Source organism: Gracilinanus agilis, chromosome 2 (genome assembly GCF_016433145.1).
Source record: "Gracilinanus agilis isolate LMUSP501 chromosome 2, AgileGrace, whole genome shotgun sequence".
In the NCBI taxonomy this organism is placed as follows: Eukaryota; Metazoa; Chordata; class Mammalia; order Didelphimorphia; family Didelphidae; genus Gracilinanus; species Gracilinanus agilis.
In genome coordinates, this window is record NC_058131.1 from 381,538,626 (window position 1) to 381,554,063 (window position 15,438).

Below are 15,438 nucleotides of genomic sequence, written 5' to 3' on the forward strand. Positions count from 1 at the left end.
TTAATGTCACTTGTTTTCTTTTCTCCAAATAGTCACTTCTTCCTTGGTCTTACTCATCCTACCTTTATATCTTGTAATGATAGGCTTTCATTTCCCAACTTAAAGATATTTATAACCTAGCAGATATTTATTTGTATTTTTCTTTGGCCCATAATCAGTTTAAAAGACAGGTCAGGCCTGACATCCTATCTACTGTGCTACCTACCTGCCTATTTGAATTTTAGCTCCTTGAAATTGGGATTGCTTCATTCCTTATTTTTGTACCATTAAGGCCTGGCATTTAATAATTACTTTCTGAATATTTGTTGATTGAATATTATATATTATCAAAACTTTTCATTCATATGAAATAGCAAAAAGTAAGATGCCAAAGAATATTCATATTTAAATCAGGAGAAATTATCCTTAAAAGGGAACTTAAAAGTACATTTCCATTTTTTAAACAAAATTTTAAAATGGTATTAGAAGACTGTCATATATGAGAAGACACCCTCTCCCCCTTCATTTTTTTTTTTTTTTTTTTTTAGTTTTAAACCCTTAACTTCTGTGTACTGACTTATAGGTGGAAGAGTGGTAAGGGTAGGCAATGGGGGTCAAGTGACTTGCCCAGGGTCACACAGCTGGGAAGTGTCTGAGGCTGGATTTGAACCTAGGACCTCCTGTCTCTAGGCCTGGCTCTCAATCCACTGAGCTACCCAGCTGCCCTCCCCCTTCATTTTTGCACAGAGAGGGGAAACAGTTGGTGTGAAATCGCATATAATGTCGCATTTTTTTTTTTTCAATATGACTCCTTCCCCTTGCTTTCTTTTAAGTGATAGCATTTTGGGAAGGATGGGAGAATAATGCAGTGGGATATGCAGGTGCTATAAACACACAATAAATAAATAAATGAATGAATGAATGAATGAATGAATGAATGAATGAATGAATAAATAAATAAATAAACAAGCAAATAAATAAGTAAATAAATAAATAATTTTTTTAAGGAGCTGTGCTTTGGTTAAAGAAGTCTGTCAGTGCCAGAATTGTGGGAAAAGTTGAAATGTTTATAGTAACCTGATGTAACAAAATAATTTTCACTGAATAACATCTCCATGATCTTGTAGGTTTGACTTCTGAAAAGGAACAATGGTTTTGACTTTATGGTAACTGTATTTCATATATATATTCAGTGCATAGAATATCAAGATAAAACAAATTTTAATAGGTACTTTAACTTCCTTCTTCTTAAAATTCTATGCTGTTGCCTCATCTTTGAATTGAGGTTACCCTGGGATTATTTCAAGTGAACTGCGAAGAGTACAAATTCTGGGAAGTTTTTTCTAAAAAGACTTTGTGTAAAAATAGTGATGGACTATTTGCTTGACATTTAAAGACCAGTCTAATTATGTAAACCTTCTGTAGAAGGTTTGCCATTGGATGGTGAAAACTTTTAACCACAGCATCTCAAGGTAATAGAGCAGTATTGCAGTTTGCAGCAGTGAGTAAAATCACAAATCTTTTGAATTATTGAAAAAAATAATGTCCCTTATACTATAATAATAACACCATGATGCTTTAAAAAAATGTTAATCTTTTGCAACTTCTGTTTCACAATTCAAACTTTAATGTTTAGTCTGATTGTCAGACTAATGATCTGAGTAGGGAATGAGAATCTTTAGTGACTTTAATCACAGAATGTCTAAGTTGAACAGAACCACAGAAATCATCTATTCTAACCTATACCTGAGAAAGAATTCCCTCTATAGCAGTCTTATGAGTAGTCATCTGATCTTTGTATGAGGATGTTTCTGTCACTCATTAGAAACTAATAGGGAACTCCCTATGTCTGAAGGTAGCCCCTCCTACTTTGGGATAGCTCCAATTAGTAGGAAATTTCCCCTTTCATTAAGTAAAAATCTGTCAGTTTTTCCCATTGCTCCACATTCTGTCTACTTGGAATCGAGAAGAACAAATTTGACAGGAACTGGACTCAAAGCCTAGCACTATCTACTATTGTACTTTGCTGTTTGGAGAATATTACAATTTTAAAAATGGAATTTTATTATCTAAGGTTGTTGAAAATATGGCACAATTTCTTAGATTCATCCCAGCCATCTGCATTGTCTTTACTATGGATATATGTTCTGATGGATTAGTTCAGTGGTCATAGTTTGAATGATAGGCATACCTGACTTAATGTTATAGTGGAAATAATCTTGAATTCAGAGTCAAAGAACTGGATTTGAACACTAGCTTTCCTGTTTGTTATGTGAGACCTTCAGTAGTGAGCTTAATTAACCTCCTTGGGCCTATGGTTCTTTATTTGTAAAGTGAAAAGATTGGGCTAATTGATATCTAAGATTTCTTTAAGCTATCAGTCTATGATCTACTTGTTTTCCGTGTTAACTGTAAATTTTTGAGTAGTTGTGGTTTAGCAAGCTCTTATCTCAGCACTTCAAGAAATTGTAGTGTTATATATAAACAGGACTATGTAAAATTACTGTTTATAGGAAATTCCTCTGTAATTTGGATTCTGTGCTTGATATTTTCTCCTTTAATTGCATTCATTTTGGCAAGCATAAAACTCCCTTTTTTATGCCTTGCTTGATATGTTAATACTCAAAGCATGCTGACCAAAGTTCAAGCAGTCTTACATATTAATATATAAATAAAAGACATTCTATTGGATGGTTGCATTTTGTTCTTTGCCAAATTGTAAAGTAAAAAAAAATTTTTCTTTTCACCTTTTAGTCATTTGGGTCGCACTAAGTTGTGGTTTGTAATAGATATCATTTTGGGGGGCTTTCTAGTTTTCTTATATTTTTGTCAAGAATGCTCTCAAAATTTATGTAAATAGCTCTTATAAAGATTTTTTTAGAAGTGAAAAGGTCTATCAGGAGTGTTGGGCCTGAAGTCAGAAAGAAATGAGTTCAAATTTTATTCGTAGAATTTTTAGTCCAGTTTCATTTTACAGTGAACTCCTAGCCTTGGGGGTCACCCACATAGAAATGGAGTAGTAGAACTGATCCACCTGAAGCTTCAGCTTCCCTCACCCTTAAAAGGAGGGAATGGTTGCCTGGGACAGTTGGCTTCCTTAGCTGAGGGAATTTGGCAGATGTTCTTAGAAGACCTAACATACACCTCAGGGCAACCTGGGCTATATGCATTCAGACTCCATTAGTTCCTTCTGTGACAGTAAATAATATTTTTTATCATTAGTCCCTTGGAGTTGTCGTAGATCCTTGGATTACTGAAAATAGTTTAGTCATTCACAGTTGATCATTTATACAATATTTTGGTTATTGTGTACAGTGTTCTTCTGATTCAGCTTGCTTCACTCTGTCAGTTCATACAAGTCTTTCCAGGTTTTTCTAAAATTGTCCTGTTTGTCATTTCTTATGGCTCAATAATATTCCATTACAATGATATATTCAATATTCAGCCATTTCCTAATTGATGGACATTCCCTTAGTTTCTAATTCCTTGCTACCACAAAAAGAATCGCTACAAATATTTATATACCAACTAGATCTTTTCCCCTTTCCTTTGTTCTCATTGGGATACAGACCTAGTAGTGATTTTGTCAGGTTGAAGGTTATGCACAATTTTATGGCCTGTTGGACATGGTTCTAGATTGCTCTCCAGAATGGTTGTATCAGTTCACAGTTCTCCCAACAGTGCATTAATGTCCCAATTTTCCCATGTCTCCTCTAACATTTGACATTTTCCTTTTTTGTTATATTTGCCAGTATCTCAGATTTGTTTTAATTTGTATTTGAAAACCTCTTTCATGGCTAAATGGAGGACAAATGGAGTGGAGAGAGATAAGACAAGCAGATTCATTGTTGCATTAATCCAGGAATGAAGTGTAATAATGGCCTACACTAACGGTGGTGAGAATGTCAGAGGAGAAATGGGAGTGTATCCCAGAGATGTTGAAAATGTTACATTGACAGGCCTTGGCAAGGGCTTAGATATGCCGGAAGGAGAGAGAGTGAAGAATTGGGGATGATTCCTGAGATCCTGGGAGGATGATATTGACCTCTATAGGAATAAAGAAGGTGGGGTTAAAAAGAAAGATAATGAGGTTTTTTTTGTACATATCAAGTTTAAGATGGTTTACTGGACTTGAATGAATAGGCAAAAGGATTAACTTTTTAGTAAGCAGTCAGCCCACTTCGTCATGTGAAACAGATGAAGGAGGCAAAAGGGGGAAGAAGGCATCTGAGTGATTAGGAAGATGAGGAAGAGGAAGTTCATGACAAACATTTATTTTCTCTAAAATTCAAAGCAAGGTTCTCAGCTGAGAGAGAGAGAGAGAGAGAGAGCCATGGCAGGTTTCAGGAGTGATGAAAAGGTTTGGAAGAGCCACTCTTACTCTGAAAAGTAGAATAGTTAGTTGATTAGGGAGGTATAGATAGGGCTGCCATGGGGCAATGAGGGCTAGTTGATGTTTTGTAACATACATTTGTAATGGTTCTAGTCAGAACATTTGTATGATTTTCTCTACTTTGTTCAGTAGCATGAAGGTGACAAATGGAGGGAGTAATTCGCGGCTAGGCTTGATTGGACATGATTGACAATATGATAATGGGGATAGGGATTCAAGGAAGGTAGATGGTGTAGAGTAAATTTATTCACCAGAGTCAAGATGGGGAGGAGTGAGTGGTTAGTTCTAGGGGGATAACATGAGAGATAACTGAGGGTCAGAGGTTTGGAGGTCACAGTGAAGATAATGTAAGTGAGCCATATGAAGAAGGCAGAGAGGGAAAGGTGAAAGACCAATAGATTATGGTCAGAAGAGGAATTTCAGAATTCTCTAACATGGAGGTGGTACATTTGTGGATGATAGCAAGATTGAGCAAGAATAACCATCTTTGTGTCTAGCTGAGGTACCGGAAGAAGAATAGATCATGGGAGGAGACAACCTTGAGGAATTGAGTGTTTGAAGAATTAGATATTCATTAAAAGACAACCATTCAGAAAAGTTGGTATTTCAATTAAACAAACTGACAATATCTAACACTTATATAGCACTTAAAGTTTGCAAAGCACTTTCCATATTATGTTCATTTGATCCTGATAAGATGGTAGATAATGTTATCTCAATTTTTAAAATGTGTAATCTAAAGCATAGAAATGTTAATTGGCTTGCTCAGGGTCACACAGCCAGAAAGTAGCTGGAGACAGGATTCAAACTTGGGCTTTCTTTATGCCAAGGCCAGCACTCTCTTCATTAACAGTGTAGTCCTTGTTTATTAAGTGCCACTAGATGCTGAGTACTGTGCTAAGTATGAGGGATATGAAGATATGCAATGTCCCTACCCTCAAAAAACTTACATCTAGTAGAAGGTTTTTAAAGAAATTTTAGTAAATAAGGGGACAGCTAGATGACTCATTGGATAGAGAGCCAGGCCCAGAGATGAGAGGTCCTGGGTTCAAATGTGGCCTCATACATTTATTAACTGTGTGACCCTGAGCAAGCCATTTAACTGCCATTGCCTAGCTTATACTTCTCTACTGCCCTGGGACTAATATGCATTATTGATGCTGAAATGGAAGGTAAGGGTTTAAAAAAATTGTAAATAATATAGCTCACCTTTATAAAGTGTTTTTCTTTTAACCATATGGATTAGGTAGGAATATTAGTGTCATTCACAGTGAAAAAATGGAGACCTAAAGGGTGTAAGTAATCTATTCCAGACCTATAAGTTTCATAGTTGGTGTTCAAACTTACGTTTCTTCCCTTCTAGAGAATGTTCATTCCTTCCAGAGAGATATGCCTTCCATATTCATTGTCACTATTTTACATCTCAGACCAAGGAAAGGCATCATGTTTTCTGTTTAAGCTACAGTTCTTTGTTTCTTATGTTCTATATACCAAAACATAAATTTAAAACTCTGAGTTTTACAATGGTCTATATAATCAGAAAGAAGTGACTGCAGAGGAACAAAGAAACTTTATCAATTTCCCCAGTTTCTTTTTTGCTTCCTTAAAAGCTACAATGAACATTTTTTTATTTACATCACAATTTTTTTCTCCTATGAGAAATTCAATAGACTGGTTTTTACTTAAGCTATTCCAGTCACTAATTCATCCAGAAATAATTAGATCACACTTAGCAACATACAACATCTATAAACACAAAAGCATGTGGTATTGATCTTCTGGAAGTTAAAATATTTTTTGATTCCAAATTTTACAAAACCAAATTAAAAAAGCATTTCTGTGTTAAAATAAAAAGAAGATTGTGCATAAATAAAATTATAAATCTTTTATGTATTTAGCTTTTGAAAGTTTTAAAAGGCTTTTCTTGTAGAAACCAGAAGTATTTATATTTGCACTGCACATTGACATTTGAGCTCACTTTAAAAAGTTTATCTTGGTAGACAATGTTTATCTTTTTAATATTTTGATCAGAACTCTAATTTTTAATATTTTGATCAAAACTATTTATAAGTTTGAGTCATAACTAAAGTAATAATGAACCCCTCTTCCCCTACCCCCAATAATGTTTCTCATCAAGGAACAGAGTAAGATATGCATTATAAGATAAATTATAATCTAATCTAAGATAAGCATATTTTGAATTCCAATAGGAAACCAAATATTTTCTAGTCTAATACATATTAATCCATGTAAATATATTTTCAGTCAATGGAGATTTCTATGTATGAGTAGGTCATTTATGCAGAATTACCTTAGACCAGTGATGGGCAAACTTTTTAAAGAGAGAGCCAAAGGAAAGGAAATGCTCATCTGTCAGTCTCTTTCTAAGGTAACTCTTTCGAAGTTTCATTGTATTGTATCCTACTCATTGTATTCATCAGATTAGGAATAATGTCGAGCAACTGGATAGAACATTTCAGGGGGCCACAGTTGGCCCGCAGGCTGTAGTTTGCCCATCACTGCCTTAGAGCATTCTTTATGTCATTGAAGTTTATCCCTCTTACACAGATTTACACTAGACAAATGACAACATCTTGGATAGATAAAAATTTAAAGAATTGGAGAGGATGTTAAATAGAAAAATGATGATTTCATCTTACACAAAGTTTTGGTTTGGAAAGTTTGAACACAAAGGAGATCAAGGAGCTCATTTTAGGGGGGGAGGTCATTTTAGATCCAGTACTTTCATTATAACTTAATTATATTTGTTAAACTTTTTATTTTCTTCTTCCTTTCAGTATTGCTGAATGCTGTAGCACTCCATACTCACTTTTGGGTTTGGTATTCACAGTCTCTTTTGTTGCCTTGGGTGTTTTGACACTCTGCAAGTTTTACTTGCAGGGCTATCGGGCCTTCATGAATGATCCTGCCATGAATCGGTGAGTTTAGTACTCTGAGAAAATCAAAGAATATATTTAGTAATAGATATCTTATAGCTTAGACTTTTAAACTCCTAGAGTTGGTTTTAAATTTCAGAATTATGATTTTATTTAGTCTTTTAGAAATTTTAAAAGGAAACTTAGAAGGAAAAAATATTTAGTTTTTAAAAAGATACTTAAATTTAGCAAAAAGTACTAAGAAGTCACAAAAATTTCTCAAAGTATGTATTACCATTGGATCATAAGAGTATAATGCCTTAAATCTTAACAAATTGCTTTAATGTCAGTGGATGCCACCTAAGTGGAACTTTTACGTTGATGGTGCTACATGAGAAAACCTGCTCTTTTGTTTGTGAGGATGGATATAGCTCTATTTACATATATGCACATCTTTATTTCTATTCTCAGGAGTGATAGAGAAGGTTTTTTTCACCTAGCTTTGTCAATGTCTGTGTGTGTATTTTATATTCAGGTAGTTGTTTTTAATGTGCAAAATAAAGACAAATGTAAAAATGTAACACAAAGCAGATTCTCCAAAGACAGTATACTGAAATTATTTTTAAATTAATAAATAGTATTTTATTTTGTACATGAAGTAAAACTGGAAATTAACCAGCATAGTGTTTCTGTCCTCTGTGGAAAAAAAAAGTTGCAAACTAATCTATTATTTGTACTTTAACTATGGCCAGCTGGAATTTATTGACATCTGTATTCACTAGCATTTGTTATTTAAACATCTGTTTAGTATTTCTTCACTTAATGGAAATAAACTAAAGTTTGATTTATTTTTATTTTTTTCTCTCCCAAATGAACTGTAGGGGGATGACAGAGGGAGTTACACTCTTAATTCTGGCAGTGCAGACTGGTCTTATAGAACTACAAGTTGTTCATCGGGCATTCCTGCTCAGTATTATACTTTTTATTGTGGTGGCTTCTATCCTTCAGTCAATGTTAGAAATCGCAGATCCCATTGTTTTGGCGCTGGGAGCATCAAGAGACAAGTAAGAAATTACCTTGAAAATGTTAAAACTTTTTTCAAACATAAATTTAGTTTCATGATTTAGGAGACAGATGAAAAAGTTGATGGTTTTTTTAAAAAGTTGAAAATAAAAGGTAGAAGGACATATTTTGTATTTGTCTTCATATTTATTATGGCTTTCTTGTATTGCCCATTCTTTCTGCACCCCCTTTTTTAGCCCTATTAAAGGTAACTTAGGATCATGACCTACTTGGAAGAAAGCAATAGTAATAATTATCAAAGGTCATGTAGTAAAAAAGTAATTTAATATAAAGATGTAGTAAACATTCTATGTATCCATTAAATGAACCACAGAAAATAAAGCAATTCAGTAAATAAAATAACAAATAAAAAGTATAGTTCTCTTTTCATCAATTAAGAAACAATAGTGGGGCGGGAATGAGAAAGGGAAAGAAGGAGAAAGATCAGAAAGGGAAAGAAGGAGAAAGATCGGCAGAAAGAGATAAATACTAGGAGAGAGAGAGAGATTAGAGGCAACACTATTTTTTGTCCAGTTAAGTAGTTGTGGGATGATTCAAGCTATGTTTTGCTTTGTAACCTTAGATACTCACTGCATTCCATTTGGAGTTAAGTGAAGACATAGGCTCCTCCCGCCTACATTTGTCATAGAGATTTTATGTGCAAAAATATAAAAAAAGGCTTTACTAAATTATTATTTAGTTCAGCAAGAAGATAGTTGGGTTCATGTAGTAACATAAGATTACTACAAAGCAGTTTAGAAAAGGATAGCTTAAAATGAAACCTTCATATACCTTTTATTTGTAATTTTTGAGAGGGCCATATAGTCATTGGTTATAGAATTATAGAAAGCTATTGTATCATAAAGGAAAGAAACTATGGAGGGCATTATTCAGAAGGAAAAGTATTAAGTTTTTTTCCTAATCCCCAAATAATGATTTAGTAATAAGTTCCCAGTCTTCAAGTATATTCCAAATATTTTGATTATTATAAACATAGCTTTTTGAGTTTTGATTTTGAGAGCTGATGATTAGGCAGAAAGATGTGAAAAGAAATAGCCGGTTGGTAGCTCTAAGAGCTCTTGAGAGATGTCACTGTTTTGTATAATTAGACCCCAAATCAGAAAAATTCCTTCTCTTTCCTCTATACATAATATTACAAAGAAATATTTAAATTATAAATTTTTCCTTAAAGTATAACTTACTTTAAAAGCTATTTACCTTAAAGAAAGTCTTGAGCCTGGTTTATTGTCAATATAATACTGGAGAAATTTTTCACTAGCACATAGATTCTCTTACAGTTGGCCAAAACTTTTTAAATTCTTGGCTCATTTCTGCAATTTGTTACAAATTGGAATAACAGACATATAGATTTGGAATGAGGAGAAAAAGTTAGAACGTTTTCCATTTTGTAGTTTTAACTTTTAAGATAAGGCCAAAATAAATGAATTGTGATATGGAACTGATATTTTTTTAAAAAGGTGTTGGAATATGTTTGAATTGTATAACAGAGCTTTAATCTTAATCATTGTTTCTTTGTACTCATTGAAGTTAGAAGAAAGTACTTGTCCAGAGAAGTAAACAATTAACACAATACTCAGTTCTAATCTTTTTAATTGTAGTTATTGAAACCTCCAATTTAATTGTTATATATTCCTTACCTTTATCTCCCCAACCAGATAGAATTGGGTTTTTTTTTTTGTTGTTGTTGTTTGTTTGTCTCTTAGTTCACTAGTATTTCCTCTGGCATCTAGCAGGGTCATATGTGCTTTTAGTATCTGTTATTTGGTAAGTGATCTGAGATTAATTTAGATTCTTATTAAAGCAGTGACTTCTAAACACAACTTATATTTTTTCAAATCATTGTAAGTACTTTATAAGCATTAATTTTTTGTTTTTGTTTTGGTCTAGATCTGTAATTTCATTCTTCTTCCTAGGGAAGAAACTCTTTTTACTGTTGTAGGTTAGCATCTGCTTTGTAATTTATTTTCTAAGAGAATTGCCTGGGGCAATGAGATTTTATGTGACTAATTCCAAGTCAGATAGCCAATACATGTCCCAGCAGTACTTGAACACAAGTCTTCTTTTCTCTGAGACCAACTCTTAGTACAATGTGTTACAATTTTATATTTCTTTAATTTCGATATTATGTAGTTGAAATTCATTTTAAAGTTAATTAGCAACTTATTGTTGTTGAATGGTTAGATATTTTAAGTTGTTAAAAAATTTGTTTTTTTTTTTTAAAATTAAACCTTTTTGGATGTCAAGACTCCACATATAAGTTTATGGAATTAATAACTTTTTGAGAACCTGAAAAATTCACACTGACACTTTTCTAATGCATATCAAAAGTTTTTTTTTAATGTTCTGCTCTTAGATCTGGGGAATTTTATGTATTTATCCACAAAATTATTAAGACCCAGACAAATTGAAACATAAAGTCTTATTTTATGTTTGTGTGTCTGTTCTGAAGATCCATCTGTTAAAATATTGCAACACAGGAGACAGCTGGGTGGATTGAGAGCCAGGCCCAGAGATGGGAGGCCCTGGGTTCAAATGTTGCCTCAAACACTTCCTAGCTGTGTGACCCTGGGCAAGCCACTTAACCTCCACTACTCTTCTGCCTTGGAACCAATACACAGCATGGATTCTAAGATGGAAGATAAGGGTTTAAAAAAAAATGTTGCAAAACACCAGCATTTCATAAAAGAATAAATTACCCCTTAACTCCAAAATTTTTTTTTAATCTATAATGTCAACACTACTGAAATCTTCATCTTTTCTAATGGTTTTAATCAGGAGACCTTGTTTGACTCTAATGAGAAAAAACTAATGATCTTAATTTGGAAACCTGAATTTTCTGATCTTGACTTCATCAGTAACTTTTTTAGATCTTTATTCTCCTTAATGCCTCAGCTTCTACATCTAAATGAGAATGGTATTATGAAAACAACCTAATTAAATAGATGAAAACTGCTTTCAGAAATATCAACCACTAGTGAAATCATGATAATTGTTCTACAAATGAACAAATAACTAAGTTCAGTAGTTCAATATACTTTTCTTCCCTTGGCAGATGATGAGAGCAGAATGTTGCTTGTATTGTCAGATGTGATAACTGTATCTATTGCTTCTTTGGGCAGGGGAGGGGAGAAGGAATATGGCATTATAGATAAGAAATTTATTTATGAAGATGGGTGATTTATTCTTTATGTAATACCCTAATCTCCTAGTTCCTCGGTCAACTCAGTTCTCATGAGCTATTCTTCCATTTTATCTCAGCTACATATAGGAATGGCCTTATACTTAATCTTGTCATCACCACTAGTGTTCTATTCTAATTTCCCAAACTTTAAATTTCCTTCATCTGATCATAATCTTTTCTCCTTCCGTCTCTCCTTTTGCCTCCTAAGCCTACTCTTTATCTTTATTGTGATCTATAATCCCTCCATCCCTCATTACTTTCCTAGGCTAAGATTATATACTCTTCTCTCCATTAAGGAGCCCTTGGTGAAATTCAGTTCTACTCTTTCCTTTTCTCTTAAATCCCATTTCCTTGTCCTGCTAACTAATTGCGCTTTGCCAGGCTCTAAACATAGGTTGCTTCCACTACCTCACTACTTTGTTCTTATTTGCAACTGAACAGAACTGGAGGAAATCACAAAGTTCTGCTGATTGGTCCACTACAGATTATACCAGCTAATGTCAACTGGCCCCTCAGTAGTCAAGTCAAATCAACAAGCATTTCTTATGTGCCAGGCACTGTGCTAAGCTCTGAGTATACAAAGACCACAACAAAAGCCTCTCCTATCAAGGAATTCATAGTCTAAACAGGGAAACAACATGTCAATAGCTGCACAAACAAACAGAGGATAAACTGGTGATAATCTTAAAAGGAACACGTTAGCATTAAGAGGGATTGGGAAATGCTCCTTGCATGAGGACTGATTTTAGCTGCAACTTGAAAGAAGGAAATTTATAAAAAGAAGATGAGAGAGAGAGAGAGAGAGAGAATTCCAGTTATAGAGATAAATCTTGTGAATATGAATAGAATTAAGACATGGAGTGTCATGTATGAGAGACACCAAGGAGGCCAGTGTCACTAGATCGTAGAGTACATAGGGCAAATAAGGTATATGAAACCTGAAAAGGTGTGAAGGGGCCAGGTTATAATCTCTTTAAAAGTCAAGGAGACAACTTTATATTTTTTTCTGGAGGTAATGGGGAGCCAGAATAATTATTTGAGTAGAAGACTACATGATCTTTGCTTAGGGAAATTACTTTGATAGCTGAGTCTCAGAGATTGGACAGGAATGAGGGAAGACTCGAGACAGAGAAACCAACCAATAAACTTTCGTAGTATCTCAAGAGAAAAGTAATAGGGCTGCACTAGAGTGATTTCAGTATTAGAGAAGAAAGGGGATTGTATATCTTTTAATAATAGAAATGATAGGAGGGGCTACTGATTATTTATAAAAGGAGTGAAGGAGAATGAGAAGTTGAGGATGACACTTAAATTGTGAGCACAAATGACTGGGAGGATGGTGGAACCAGCCACAATAATTGAGAAGCTTATAGGAAGTCAGCGTTTTGTGGAAAAGATAACAAATTCATTTTTGGACATGTTGGGTTTTAAATGCCTATGAAACATACAGTTTGGGATGTCCAGTAGACCATTGGAAGTAAGAGATTTAAAGTCAATAAAGGATATGGCTGAGTAAGTACATCTGAGAATCATTAGTATAGAAATAATTAAATACTTGGGAGCTAATGAAATCACTAAGCAAAGAAGAAAAAGAGAAGAGAACCAAGGACAGTGCCTTGAGGGGGAGGGGCACTCATGGTTGTTGGGCATGACCTGGATTAAGATCTAGTTGAGGAAATTGAAAAGGAGCAATCATATAGGTAGGAGAGTCAGGAGAGAGCAATGTTTGAAAAACTTAAAAGGGAGTAAAGTATCAAGAAGAGAGGGGTCAACAGTGTGTCAAAGGCTGCAAAAACATTGAGAATCATGTAAATTGAGGGAAAAGCTATTTGCTGTGGCAATTAAGGTAACATTGGTGCAGGAAATCAGACTGCAGAGAGTTAAGGACCTGAGTTGGAAGCAAAGTACTAATTGTAGATAGCATTTTCATGAAGTTTGTCATGAAACAGAGGAGAAATGTGGAACGATAGCTAGCAGGAATTGATAGATCAAGTAAAGTTTTTTGAAGATTGGGGAGATATGGGCATGTTTGTAGGCAGAAGGGAAACAATCTAAAGGGAAAAATTGAAGATTAGTGAGAGAATAGGATGATAGAAGAGGCAATCTGCTGGAGAAGATGAGATAGAATCAGATCACTTGTGTATGTAGAAGGGTTTGCTATGGCAAGGAGAAGGGCAACTTCTTTATGTGAGATGGGCATTAAGAGAAGGCTTATTTGTGATTTGAGATGAAGAAAAGGAACTCTTGGAGAATGGCTTCAATTTTATGTTTGTATGCAGCAGGGAAATTCGGGGAGAAGAGTATGAAATAGAGGGGAGTAGGTGGGTGGTGGGGCGGGAAGAGGAAAACAATGGATGGAGGGAGAGAGAAGAGAAAAATAGTGGCATGGACAATTTGTTGGAGAATATAGGATAAGATCAAGGGTACATGTAGAGAGAGGGGTTGGCCTTGGTAAGCAGAAGGAGCACCTTGTCATTATGATTATGATCACAAGGACATTTACTTCCTAATTAATTCCTTATCCCATTCAACCAGTTGAGTTCTTTTCCTCAAACTTACTATGACGCTCCCTTCCCTCATCCTCTCTGCTAAGCAATTCACTCCATATTTCAAGGAGAAAATTATAGCCATTCTTTTGAGAGTTCCATCTTATTTCTTCCTCACCTCTTCATTTCAGACATATCTGGCATCATCTATCCTCTACCATCTCCTTTACTCCACTTTCTGACAAAGTATTCCTTCTGAGACATCAATCTCTGGCTGCAGGAAACAGATTAAAATATAATTGGGGAAGGGGACAACTAGATTACTAAGTGGATTGAGAGCCAGGCCCAGAAATGGGAGGTTCTGGGTTCAAATTTTGCTTTATTCACTTCCTTTGTGACCCTGGCAAGTAATTTAACCTCAGTAACCTAGCCCTTACTTCTTGTCTGCCTTGGAACAGACTCTTGGTATAAGGTGAAGGTTTTGAAAAAAAATGTAATTAGGAAAGGCTTAACAAAAGTAAATGAAAATACACAAATAAAAAACTATAATTTGTGGTTTTCTGAATCATTATGTATAACCTACAGGGATCTAATTCTATTTGAGTTGGGCATAACTGCTCTACATATACTTTTAAAAAATTTTTTAATCATTTATTAATATTCATTTTTAACATGGTTAAATGATTCAAACTCCTACTTTCCCCTTCACCCCCCGCTCTCCCCCCACCCATGGCCGATGCACATTTCCACTGGTTTTAACATGTGTCCTTGTTCAAGACCTATTTCCAAATTGTTGATAGTTGCATTGATGTGGTAGTTTCGAGTCCACATCCCCAATCATGTCCTCCTCAGCCCATGCGTTGAAGCATTTGTTTTTCTCATATGTTTCCTCTCCTGCAGATCTTCCTCTGAATGTGGGTAGCATTCTTTACCATAAATCCCTCAGAGCTGTTCTGTGTCATTGCTTTCTGCTGGTACAGAAGTCCATTACATTCGATTTTACCATAGTATATCAGTCTCTGTGTACAATGTTCTTCTGGCTCTGCTCCTTTTGCTCTGCTGAATCAGTTCCTGGAGGTCTTTCCAGTTCACCTGGAACTCCTCTAGTTTATTATTCCTTTTAGCACAATAGTATTCCATCACCCGCATATACCACAGTTTGTTCAGCCATTCCCCAATTGAAGGACATACCGTCCTTTTCCAGTTTTTTGCCACCACAAAAAGCGCAGCTATAAATATTTTCGTACAAGTCTGTTTATCTATGATCTCTTTGGGGTACAAACCCAACAATGGTATGGCTGGATCAAAGGGCAGGCAGTCTTTTATAGCCCTTTGAGCATAGTTCCAAATTGCCAGCCAGAATGGTTGGATCAGTTCACAGCTCCACCAGCAATGCATTAATGTCCCAATTTTGCCATATCCCCTCCAGCATTCATTGCT

General features: G+C 34.9%; 1 protein-coding gene across 1 annotated transcript in view; it reads left to right on the forward strand.

Moving 5' to 3' along the window:
- RNF145 (ring finger protein 145) overlaps positions 1–15,438 on the forward strand; it is an 88,825-nt gene that overhangs the window by 50,750 nt on the left and 22,637 nt on the right. Inside the window, exons 6-7 of the mRNA XM_044664462.1 lie at positions 7,171–7,311; positions 8,130–8,312. Of these exons, the coding sequence (XP_044520397.1) occupies positions 7,171–7,311; positions 8,130–8,312 (324 nt within the window). The remainder of the gene's footprint in view (positions 1–7,170; positions 7,312–8,129; positions 8,313–15,438) is intronic.